Below are 12,859 nucleotides of genomic sequence, written 5' to 3'. Positions count from 1 at the left end.
CTGCGGCTCTCCAGATGTTCAGGAACTACAATTCCCATCAGCCTCTACCAGCATGGCCAATTGGCCATGCTGACAGAGGCTGATGGGAATTGTAGTTCCTGAACATCTGGAGAGCCGCAGGTTCCCTACCCCTGACCTAGTTAACAAAAATGAGGGGTGTTCAGTGAGAGAACCACTGTGTAGTGTAGGATGGTGTGTTGGAATTGGCCTGAGGGAACCTGGGTTCAAATCCATAGGCATGAAATTCACTGGGTGACTTGGGTCCATTTGCTGTTTCTCAGATAACTTACTTTGTTGTGAAGAGGGTAAAGGGTTGTCCCATATCCACTACTCTGAGATGTTTGGATGAAAGGTGGGATGCAAAAATGATTAAGGGTGGGCATATGAGACTAATTGTTTGTTCTTCTAAAATATTCTCCATCTTTAATTATTGATTTCCCCCAATTACAGGTGAGCGTTCTCACAGACCAGGTAGAGGCTCAGGGAGAAAAAATCCGTGACCTTGAGGTTTGTCTTGAAGGACACCAGCTGAAGCTTAATGCTACGGAGGAAATGCTTCAACAGGTAGGGAAGGATATGGAACTGTTGTGAAACTTCTAAGAGCAGGCAAAATTTATGTACCAATTCTCTTGAGTAAATGGATGGAAATTACATGTCTCTCCAGCCTCCATGTAAATTGATTAAAAACAACAACAACAACAACAGTATTTACTTACTTGGGGTGGGATATGTTTCAGTTGTATAGCCCTATAACCAGTTGGCATGTAATAAGATACCACTGTGTGTATTATTCATTATAACCTTTACAAAGAAAAGTCAACAAGCAGGCTCAATGTGGCTAAAAACCTGTTAGACTGGTTAGATCTTCAGAGGTTAATTCAATAAACTTGATGGCTTAGAAGCAGTTTCCGTGCAGTTTGATTTGAAACTGAATAAACTTTTAAGATTGAAATAATCAGATTTAGGAGGTGGTTGGTTTTAAGAACTCTTTGCCCTATTTTAGTGGGAAAAATGTATGTCAGCTGATTCTTTTATCATAGCCATGGGCTGGCAAAAACTACAGCTTTATAGGAGTCCTGAACTTGCCCTTTTGCAGCAACAGGCAAGGAAGGATCAGTTTTGGAATACAAAGTAAAAGTGACTTTCTAATGGTTGATGCACCACACAGAGTGAGAAGAATTATCTGGTTGATGGTAGTTCTCTGTACCTGTAGACTTGAAAGTTTAGCGGTGCCGCTGAACTTAATGTAATTAAATATCTGATCTTATCTTTTGTTGAACTGAGCAAAAGGCTTTGGTCTCTCCCTGCTTCTGGCACTGGTAGTTGGTGCAATAGTGGGAGCGCCCAGTTTTGTTTTCCCATGCATTTCTTCCTTCAAATTTGGTAAATGTATGTAGTCAGAATGCTCTGAAACCCTTTTTTTCTGTAACAAGTTCAAGTACCCTTTATTGATGAATGATCACACAATTAGTGAAGGTATTATTCATTTCAACGGAGGTTTAATTTAAATTTGTGATGGCAATCCTAGTATTGAGGATAAGCCCCAAGAAGTATGTTTGCCTTCTTTGTGTAAGTCCAAGCTTCTTTCCCTGCCATGAACACCCTGCATAGCCTGAGAAAAGCCACATACCTCTATCTGTAATATCTTTAGTCCCCTATCTATAATCAGCCTGAAAATCTATCCAGCTGTCCTGAACCAGAGTCAGGGCCTTTTTAGCTCTGACAGAATTCTCTTTCAAATGAGACCCAGACCCTGCGAGACTTATTGCACTTCCATGGGGCCTGTAATACTGAATTACTCTGCTAGGCCTATAGCAGAGGACCTCAACAGTTGTCATCTGGCTAATCTCCTTCCCCCCTTCCCTTTCCCTTTCCATGAAGTTATTATTTCTAGTCATTATTCTCCCACCCCCACCATTATTCTCCTACCCCCACCAACACCAAACAGATCTGAATGAGATTTTATGGCGCTATTGAAGATTTTTGTAAGATACCAATTGTTTAATATGTTTTAATGTGATTGTATGATTGGAGTCCAGTTTGTTTGAGAAGAGTGGGCTATGAATGAATGAATGAATGAATGAATGAATGAATGAATGAATGAATGAATGAATGAATGAATGAGCCATAACAAGATCATGCATATGAAGTAGAAAAAGGGCTCTGACCTAGATATCCAGGCTTGCCTTGTCAAATCTCAAAAGCTAAGCGGAATCAGTCCTAGTTAGTAGTTGCATGGGACACCACCAGGGAAGTCAGAGGCAGAAGATGGAAAACCACATCTGAATGTCTCTTGCCTTTAAGGAGTTTCCATAAATCAGCTGTGACTTGATAGGGGTGGGAGAAGGCCAGTGGAACACCCAGTTCCTCTCTTTCAGCTGAACTTACTTCACAGGACTGTTGTGAGAATTGGGGAACCATGATGTCAGTTTTTCTGCTCTTTTACATGTGAGTCTATCAGCTTATTCCAACAGGTTTGTCTTGATGACAACCACCTTCCTGTTCTGTTAAATGGTATTTTTTATGGAAATGAATGGGTTATTTTTCCCTGCCGTTACATGTCTTCTAGTACTATCTATTGCATTCTCATAATAGACTGTTGTTCTGCCTTTTTGTGTATCCAAATCAACACAGTTTTGTTGTCTGTAACTTATTCAACAAGAATTCAACAGGTTCTTCACAGTGCTTCTCTTACTTTTTAATTTGCTGTTTGATCATTGCATGTTTATGCAAGCTTGAATTGTACATTTCCATTCTGGCTGTTACCAATTTAACTACTTCTTTCTTCCTTGTTGCATAACATTTGAACTCTGCAGGTAGAAATTAAATAGGTCTCCAAAATAGCTAAGCACATGCTGTATTTTCATGTTCTACCATAAACTGTCAATCTTTTGTTGTCAGTGTTGTTCTTGTAATGCAAGCTTCATCTGTCCTTCTTTAACCCCTGTGAGAACTCAGAATAATTTCTCTTTTGTTTCATTATACAAGGAATAGAAAGCATTTGCAGTTACTAATGATCAGAATTTTCATGCCGTTCAGTTTTCAGAATGGTATTGTATATTTCTGGAGGCTTGTGGAGAAAAGAAACCTGTATTCCACTATGGTTTTTCCCCTTTTTGTTTGCCTCTGTTTACAGCATTTGTTCTGCTCTTACTTTTGTACTTTTTTTTAACTTGAAAGGCTGTCTTTACCACTTGATTCCATCCAATTAGAAATAACATACCATATATACTCGTGTATAAGTCGACCCACATATAAGTCGAGGGATCTAATTTTACCACAAAAAACTGGGAAAACTTATTGACTCATGTATAAGTTGACGGTGGGAAATGCAGCAGCTACTGGTAAATTTCAAAAATAAAATAGATACCAATAAAATTACATTAATTAAGGCATCAGTAGGTTAAATGTTTTTGAATATTTATTTCAAAGAAAAACGTAAACTAGCTCTGTAATCCCTGATTCTCAGAAATAGGGGGTGATTTAAAGGGAGAATCTGGGGAAAATTTGAGGGTGCCTGTCAAGGAAGGAATATTTATGTTAGCAGTACCAACATTTCAGAGTATCTTTAGGAGACCCTCCTGATGATACCACCCAGGTTTAGTGAAGTTTGATTCAGGGGGTTCAAAGTAATGTGCCCTCAAAAGGGTAGCCCCGTCTACTATTAGCTTCCATTGGAAACAATGGGGGATGGGAACACCCACTTTGGGGATCCATAACTTTGGCTCCCCTGAACCAAACATCACCAAACATGGCTGGTATCAGCAAGAGATTATCCTGATGATACCACCCAGTGAAGTTTGGTTCAAGGGGTCCAAAGTTATGGACCCTCAAAATGTCACCCCATCTACTATTAGCTCCCGTTGGAAACAATGGGGGATGGGGGCACCCCCTTTAGTGGTTCATAACTTTGGACCCCCTGAACCACACTTCACCAAACTTGGCTGGTATCATCAATAGTGTCACCTGATGATTCCCTGAAATTTTGGTGCCGCTAACCTAAAAACTGAGCCCCCTAGCGGCTGACAAAGTAAAAACCCTAAAATATTTTTAAAAATACACCTCACTCACGTATAAGTTGTGTGTGGGGGGGGGCTTTTTCAGCACAAAAAAATGTGCTGAAAAATTCGACTTATATGTGAGTATATATGGTAGATGTTATTTCACAGGTCCATGTAGCCAATCATGAAAAAAACAAAGTCTACCATTGGCCATCAGAAGGTGAGGGAGGGAGCTGAATTAGAAAATTAGGTAATGTTTGTGGGAAAAGTGGGTTGATGATGAGGATTGGGGAATCTCCCATTCTTAGGTCTCATTGCCTGCTTCTGGGTGAGGAACAAAGGGAATAGGAAGCTGTCTTGCTTACTCATCAGACATTATACAGGAAGTGCCAAGTGTAGCTCTAGGAATTGCCAGTAACTCTGTGGTTTTACAACTGCCTGGAAACCCTGTATGGGCTATGGAGGGAATAGCCAACAAAAACTATAACTTAAGTGGCTGTTGGTACAAAATTCATGCTGAGTTGGGGAGAGGCAGTGAAAATGGCATTAGAAGCTATGAAAAGGCTTGCAAACATCAGTGTTTCATGCTGGCAAAATCACATCAAATTTGTTGGGGCACTTGTTGACATCACACCAATATGTAATGTCACTTTTGGCAAAAACTGGAAGTGGCATCATGGAGTGCTCTAGAATTTGCAGTTAAGTTGATGACTGGCATACCAGTTCATGCCTTCAAAATGTTCCTTGTAAGTACCAGCTTCAGCCTAGCACAGAGGCATACTGAGGGTAAATGGCACCCGGAGACTAATTGTCTCCGGGCGCCCCCACCCCCCTGGGGGCAGAACTCTGCCCCCTTGCTGCTGCCCTGCCCCTGTGCCTGGGGGGCAGGGCTCCACCCCCACACTCTGCCCCCCCTGCCAGCTGGGCTCCCAACCAGTAGCTGGCAGCCCCTTCTGCTCTGCCCTCCAGGCAGGCCAGAACAGACTGTGGTCCCTGGCCTCAGAGAGCTGCTTTTATAAGCACTGAAGCTGGGGGAGGGGCTCAGGGGGAGGGGCCATGCCCCCACCCGTTCCCTGGGGCATGGCCACGCCTCCCCAAGCCCCATCCCCAGCAGTTCTTATAAAAGCAGCTCTCCAAGGTCGGGGACCACAGTCTCTTCTGGCCTGCCCGGAGGGCAGAGCAGAGCAGAAGGAGATGCTGGCTGGGAGCCCAGCCAGCAGGGGGGAGGGAGCAGGGGGGACCCAGGCGCCCTTGACCCTGCCCATGTTGATGACAACATGGGCAGGGTCGAGGGCGCTCGGAGATGACAAGGAAGCAGGAAGTCCTGTGGCCTCATCGTCTTTGAGCACCCTTGACCCCGCCCACGCCATTATTGACATGGGCAGGGTCAAGGGTGCCCAGCTCTCCCCCCCACTGCCATCTTCCTAGTCACCGGGGGGGGGGGATTTTGCATCCCCACGTGACCAGAAGAGTGGCGCCCAGGGACAAGGGGTAAATAAAGGGAAAGGCAAATAAAACAGTGCAGTACCCCTTGTCCCTAGGCAAATATGCCACTGGCCTGGCAGCACTGACAAAGAGGTGAGATGTGGAGGTGGGAAGAAAGACTGGGAAGGCAAATTGTACTTTAATGCATTACAGGTGGAGAGGGTGTATGTTGCATATAGAAAAGGGATTGATAAGTTTGTGAGGAAAGAGGGCAATAGAGGGAAAGGCAAATAAAACAATGTAGTAAAGACCTAATGGGTGTGGAAAGGAATTCTGGTGTACCATATGTCCTGTTGTCGTCCAGACATGGGTATTCTTTTTGCCTCATTAATCTTGGGTTAATTCTTCTTTGTCAGTATACATGTAAAACAAGTGGTGGTTTAGCTTTCCCTCCGACATTAAAAGGGAATGTTAACTAGAATTGTCATGAAGTATCAGAATCCTGTTTAGGATGTACTTTCTTTATTGAAACAATCAAAACTTATGGAATACTTTGAGTTTTTTCCATTACTGAGGGGTTTTTTTAAGCAAGTGTCTGAATGCATGCATCTGAGTTTTATTTTGGTATTCCTAATGTCCTTCCTAGTATAGACTTTATTAACATCCTTCCTCTAATAGACCCTTCTACTCAGTGTAGTTGTGGAACAGTTGGTGTGACTAAATTTACAGGGTAATTTTGGGATATGGCTACTTGCCAGCTATTACAAGGGTTCTTTCCCCCTTTTGCTTTCTCTAGTTTCCTTCTTTTCATTCTCATATGTTTTCAGCAAACATCTCTCCCATGGTTTGAAATCTGGCACTGAGAGTACAGGACAAAAGTAAAGTTTGAAGTAGCTTCTCCATCTGACCTATAGAACTTTTTCCATAGAACACAGCAAACACTAGCATGTCATTTCATTGGAATATGGAATTTCTTCCTTCTAGAACATGTAGAACTGGTCTTGTCTTGAGTCTCCAGGTGGTGGCGTGAGATGTGGCTTCCAGGGGTGATCTGTCTGCCTGTTTTGTTTCCTTATCTGTTTTTGCTTCTGCTGCTGTGAGCTGGATGGAATGACTTATGCCTGGGAAGATTCAACCAAATGTTACTTGATACATGTGGGGATTGCATAGCTGAATTGAGCCTGAGAAGAGCCAGTGCACTGCATCCCCGCTCCTGCCCAACCTCTGGTCACCCAGTACTGACCCTAAAAGTGAAGGAAAACTAAACCCCCAAGAAGCTACCATAGTTTCTCATCAAAGTATCAGGATTTATGCAAGAATGAAAGTGGAAGACGTTAGCCTCCAACAAGAGCTGGGTTCATTACGTTGGGGGCCTGGTTGAAGGAGAAGCCACAGCCTGTTTCTTGGGCCTGTTAGACCTGACAGGGCCCAAGCTGAATGACTTAAAGGTGTTCATGGTCACCCCACACACCCACTTCAAGGATCCATTGCAAGAGGACAAGGTGAGAAACCAGTTGCAATGCATACCTTGGGTCCTGATCCATGAGTGTGTATGCCACTGAGTTTAGGCATTTGACCAGGAAGGTTACTCAGTGTAATACAGGTCTGGAGATCTGGCACTGGGCCCTGATACAAAGGAACCTGGAGACGGTCCTGGGCTGGGTGCTGTTAGCGGGAGTCGTCAAGAACCAAAGGCTGTGAAGTTGGCTAAGCAACTCCAGGTGTGGACCAACCACCCAGAGCACAGTGGAGGCAGCATGAAAGCAGAGAGCCCAGTCAGCAAACCAAAAGGGGAGTCCAAAAGAGAGCAGAGGCAGCACCTGGAATTGTGCCTGTGGTGTGGGGGCAAGGGGCACATGATTGCTACCTGTCCCCTAAGGAAGTCAACCTATGGTTACTTCTAGCACTAACTGCACTGCACTCAGGAAGAAGCCCTTTCTGACTGGAACAAAACAGAAGGGGACCCGAGCTCTGTGGCAAGAGCCCCCAACCAGGAACTAGAAAACAGGACATCCACAGAAGAAACCACAGATTAAGGGGATAATGAAACGCTGGTGGCAGGACAAGGGAGCAATCTCACCTAAGCAGCACTGAAGGCCAGATCAGAAAGATTGAAGGTGCTACATAGCCAATGAGTGAGTTTACAGGACACTTTTTCCTGCGGTTGAACTTACAAAATGTAGAAAAGAATACAAATGTGACAATGAGGGTGATTGTGGACTCCGGGTGCACTAGGTACCTGATTAACCCACTGTAGCTGTGGGACAGGGGCTTAAATTGAGAGAGCTCAAACATCTGATTCAGTTTGAGCAGATGGAGGAAAAGCTGATGGAGAGCCCACCAGTATTTCAAATAATGGAACCTCTGGCTATGGTGGTAGACTATCACTGGGAATGCCATGGTTGGTAGACTATCACTGGGAACGACCATGTGGTCACCCCCATTGGTACTTGGACTAAGTTGGCTGATGAGACATGACCCCCATATCCATTGGAGTGAAGAGTCCATCCTATTTTCTTCCCCACTACGAAGAAAGCATCTCATAGGTTCAGAGCCAAAGGAGGGGGGCTAAATCTTTGCACTTGGATATGCACAAATGGACTCTGACTTAGTGGGGGTGGCTGGGGAAGGACCAGAGGACATCTCCATGGAATACAGAAACCTTTCTAAAGTGTTTGAGGAGGAGGAGGAGTCCAACCTTCTGCTTCCCCATTGCAAGACTTCCTGCCATCGAGCTAGTTCCGGGGCAGCATTACCTAAAAGCAAGCTGTACTCTCAGGATGGAGGCATTACAGAAGTTTATTGATAAGAACATGGAACGGGTGTTCATTCAACCCACGTTGTCCTCTCTTGTGGCTCCAGTGTTGTTCCGGAAGAAAAAGGAATTCTCCCTTAGACTGTGTACTGTTTACAGGGTCTGAATGCCATTTTCACCGTTAACTTCTACCTGTACCTGCTGATCAAAGATTTACTGGCTTATCTGTCAAAGGGGAGGATTTTTATAAAGTTGGATTTGAGAGAGGCCTATTATAGAATGTGGATCGGGGGTGAGTGGAAAACTGTGTTCAACACTCCATTAGGATAATTTAAATATTTGGTCATGCCATTTGGGTTGAGCAGGGCCCCTGGGGTCTTCATAAATCTGATCTGGGGTGGGGTCTATCTTAACAATATCCTGATCTGCTCTAAGATTCCAGAAGAGCATCTGGAGCTGTTGAGAACGGTGCCTGTAGAAGAAAACTAACTGTAGGTGAAACTATCTAACTGTAAGTTCCACAAGGACAAATTGGATTTTCTGGGATGCAGACTACCAGCGGCTGGGACAGAGATGGATCCAGACAAAGTCAGGGATGTGGTTGGATGGGAGACACCTTGAACCTGCTGACAGCTCCAATCATTTTTAGGCTTTGCAAATTTCTACCAAGTGTTCCTGATCACAGGTGGCACTCCCCCTCATAGACACAAACTAGGAGGAAGTGTCCAAAGGCCAGTTTACCAGGAGGAAAAGTGGACTGGACTCCAGAATAGCAGCATGCATTCATGGAGATGAAAAGGCGGTTTACCACCAAGCCTGTGCTGCACACACTGACCCCATCAGACCATCCAGGATACAGGTGGATGCAAATGTCAGGGCTGTGATCCTCCAGAAGGGGGAAGATGAGCAACTGCACCCCTGTGCCTATCTTTTTAGGAAATTCACAAAAACTGAACAGAATCAGACTGTGTGGGAAAAGGAGGCTGTGGCAATTAAGCTAGTCCTGACCATGTGGAGACAATGGCTTGAAGGGGCGAGTCATCCCTTTGAGGTTTGGACTGATCATAAAAACTTGAAAGCCTTTCGAAGCCAACACAAACTCAATGCCAAACAACTGCAGTGGGCTGAGTTTTTTCCAAATTTGATTTGTGACTTCAATATATGCCGGGGGAGGGGGAAGAATTTTGTGGATAACACCTTTACCCCTGCACAGCAGTAAGAGAGAAGAAGTCATAGCTCCTGTTTTTACTTCTCACCAATTGGGGTTGTGAGTTCTGATGCACAAACACAGAAGGTGGCTACAGGTTCAACTGAGACAGTTAATTCTAAGTTCCCTGAAGGAGGCAAAGAGGCAGAGTACGGGAAGGGGGCACTTGTTGAGAAAGATGGTCTGCTATTTAAAGGAGATAAGCTGTACGTGTCTGAGGCCGTTCACAAACAAGTCCTCTCAGTGTGCCAAAACATGAAAGCTTCAGGGCATTTTGGGCTTATGAAAACACTACAGTTGGTTAGGAGACAGTTTTGGTGGAAAACCATCAGGAAGGATGTGGAGGCATATGTCCATGGGTGCCCTTCATGCACCAAGGCCAAATATGCTCCTGGGGATGCAGCATGGACTGTTAAAATCCCTAAAGGCCCAGCAGAAACCTTGGATTACCATAGCCATCGACTTTGTCACTGACTTGCCTCCCAGCCATGGCAAAATGGTGATCTGGATGGTCATTGACACTTTTTCCAGACAGGCTCATTTTGTGCCATGTAAGCAGGTTTCCACAGGCCAGAAGCTGGCATGCCTACTCATTCAGCATATTTATAGGTTACATTTGATTCCAGCTAAAATAATCTCAGACTGGGGGTTCCAATTCATGTCCAACTTCTGGAAATGTTTCCTAAAGATTTTGAGGGTGGAGCAAGGCCTTAGCTTTGCCTACCACCCAAAAAACGATGGCCAAAGTGAGAGAATGAACCAGGTGTTAGAGCAGTACCTAAGATGCTACATTAACTATCACCAGGATGACTGGGTGGATTTCCTACCATTTTCAGAGTTTGCCTACAGTAATGCAGTCAACCAGAGCACAGGACATTCTCCTTTCCAGGTAGTGTGTGTTCAGGAAGGGAAACCCTTCCACACTTTACCCAATGGTGCTGAGGCTCCAAATGTTCTCAAGAAATGAATGGGCAAGATTCAGGAGACTTGTCAGGACATAATTTAGATCCTAGACAAGGCTAAGGAGGCCTACAAGACCCAAACCGATAAAAAAAACAGGTGGTGCTAAAGCCTGGTGATAGTGTTTACATCTCCACCAAACATCTGTGGTGCAGTCAGCCCAGCCGAAAGCCATTGCATTGGTTGGTGGGGCCAAACCAAAAGATCAAAAGACTAATCAATGAGGTAACTGTGGAGATCTCATTGCCAAAATCCTATCACTCTGTTCATCCTGTATTTCATTGCAGCTTACTGAAGATGGCGCCATCTGGCATCCGGTTGTGGACATTCCCTCGCCTATTATGACTGATGAACATGCCCACTGTGAAGTGTCTCAAATCTTGGATTCCCACCTGCATAGGGACTGATTGCAGTATTTGGTTCCCTCTGATGTAGCTGCCCCCTCGTTTGGTCCATCAGTTCTATCATCACTACCTTCACTGCCTGGGGAGGAGGCCTTGGTGGGGACTGAATGTCAACACCTAATGGGTTGGTCTTGTCATGAGTCTCCAGGTGGGGGCGAGAGAAGTGGCATCCGGAAGTGATCTGTCTGCCTAATCTGCCTAGTTTTTTTTTTCCTCATCTGATTTTGTTTCTTCTGCTGCGAGCTTGATGGAATGACCTCCACATGGGAAGATTCAACCAAATGTTATCTGAGACTTGTGGGGGATGCATAGCTGAACGGAGCCTGATAAGAACCGTTGCTGGGTAACAGAGGTCTGGAAGGAGGGACTGATATATTGTTTACTGGGGTTTTCATGCCTGTTTTCAGACTTGACAGTAACTGTTTTGCAGCATGTAACTCTTCTGATACTCTGATCAATAAATAGATTTCATTAATAACTGAGTCTATTTCATTGGGAGATCTGGAGAACACGACACAGTGGAATTCTCTTGAACAACTGACAGATCCATTGAGCAGTCTAACACAATATTGTCTCTTATTTATTTTACACTTATGTTCCACTTTCTCCCCACTGGGGATCCAAAGCAACTAGTAATACAAACAGAAGGACAAGAGGACTTCTGAATGCAGAGTTGGTCTCTCTCCTAGCAGATTTTCCTTCCAGCTCTAGGTTAGCATATTCAGGCTGATTCCTCTGGGCATGTCTAGACTTTTAGTACAGAAAAGAAAATAAACAATCTCAGATCTCAGTTGCTGCTAGCCAGCTGTCAGAGTCTTCCCCACGTCCTCTCAGTAATACATTGTTAATATGCTTAGGAGAAAGGCTTTTACCAAACGTTCTAGTAGCAGTTCTTAAAATTATTTCTACCAATGAGCTATAACCTTTTTCAAAGTAAAGCTGTTTTATGATGCAATCCTATACATATTCCAATATGGTGGTGCCCATGGACACCATAGTACCTGCCAGTGCTGCTGGTGTCACTTGCTTCTTGAGCCTTGCAGATAAAATCTTAATGCTTTTGAATGGGACAGAAAAAGGGAGATTTGGGTCATTCTATATCAGGGGTAGCAAAACTGCAGCTTGTGAACCACATGCAGCTCTTTGCCACATAGTGTGCAACTTGTGGATGGGAAGCTGATTGGTGGAGTGAGTCTCCCCACGTCCTGGCCTGTCTCCCACTCTGCACATCCTGACCCTGGCAGCACTGCCATGTTTTGCTATGGGACAGCAAGGCTGGAAGGTGCAGCAAGAGCCTGGGTACAGGGGTCAGAGGCAGAGGTGTTTGTTTCACAGAAATTGATGCTGGGAGCTTACAGCAATATATAAAATTGACTCTTCAGCTGTTCAGTGACCTGAGTTGGATATGGACAGTGGAGATGGTGGTTTTCCTTGGGTCATCTCAGGCCATGCAAACAGCATTCAGGAATTAGGCCAGACACAAAATGATGGCCACATCTGAGGTCTGTGAAATCATGAATGGCATTGAGAGAACCAGTAGAGAAGAACTTCTGCTCATATTATAATATACTCATATTATTTGAACCATACAAATGAAAATAGTTCATATAGTAGTACATGGTTACCTTAACAGGATTCATGGGATGTGGAGATCATGGGCATATCTGCCAGAGGGACATGGGGGGTCACATGACCCCAGGTGCCACCCATTAGACCACATGGGAGTACAAAATTGCCCCCACACCCCTCTCGCTGAGAGGCGACCCTGCCTGGCGCGCACCCCTCCGCCAGCTGGGACCTCCATCTGAAGGAGCAGCCTGGCTGGGCTGGGAGCCTGCTGTGGGCCCACCAGGTGCCTCTTGGCCTGGCCCTGCCAGGCTGCACGAGACCACCACCGCCCTCCTCTGCCGACTGAAGGAACAGCCCTCTGCCTCCCAGTCCCCCATAACCCAGCCTGCCAATGGCAAGGGGCTTGAGCTGTGTCCAAGACTGATCCTCCTTCCCCACCCTGGCTCAAAATGGCAGCAGAACAGGAATAGCCATTGGAGCCCCCTGGCTGCCATAAGTGCGGGGAGGAATGCGCGGGGGGGGGGGGGGCTTGAGCAGG

At 45.2% G+C, this 12,859-nt stretch overlaps 1 protein-coding gene across 8 annotated transcripts in view; it reads left to right on the top strand.

Moving 5' to 3' along the window:
- The window catches only part of PPFIBP2 (PPFIA binding protein 2), a 157,087-nt gene that overhangs the window by 86,148 nt on the left and 58,080 nt on the right, over positions 1-12,859 (top strand). For all 8 annotated transcript variants that reach the window (XM_048484010.1, XM_048484012.1, XM_048484013.1 and 5 more), the window contains one exon: positions 451-564. In XM_048484010.1, the coding sequence (XP_048339967.1) occupies positions 451-564 (114 nt within the window). The remainder of the gene's footprint in view (positions 1-450; positions 565-12,859) is intronic.

Source organism: Sphaerodactylus townsendi, linkage group LG02 (genome assembly GCF_021028975.2).
Source record: "Sphaerodactylus townsendi isolate TG3544 linkage group LG02, MPM_Stown_v2.3, whole genome shotgun sequence".
Taxonomy (NCBI): domain Eukaryota; kingdom Metazoa; phylum Chordata; class Lepidosauria; order Squamata; family Sphaerodactylidae; genus Sphaerodactylus; species Sphaerodactylus townsendi.
The sequence above is the reverse complement of the archived record's forward strand: the minus strand, read 5'-3'. Positions and strand labels throughout refer to the sequence as shown.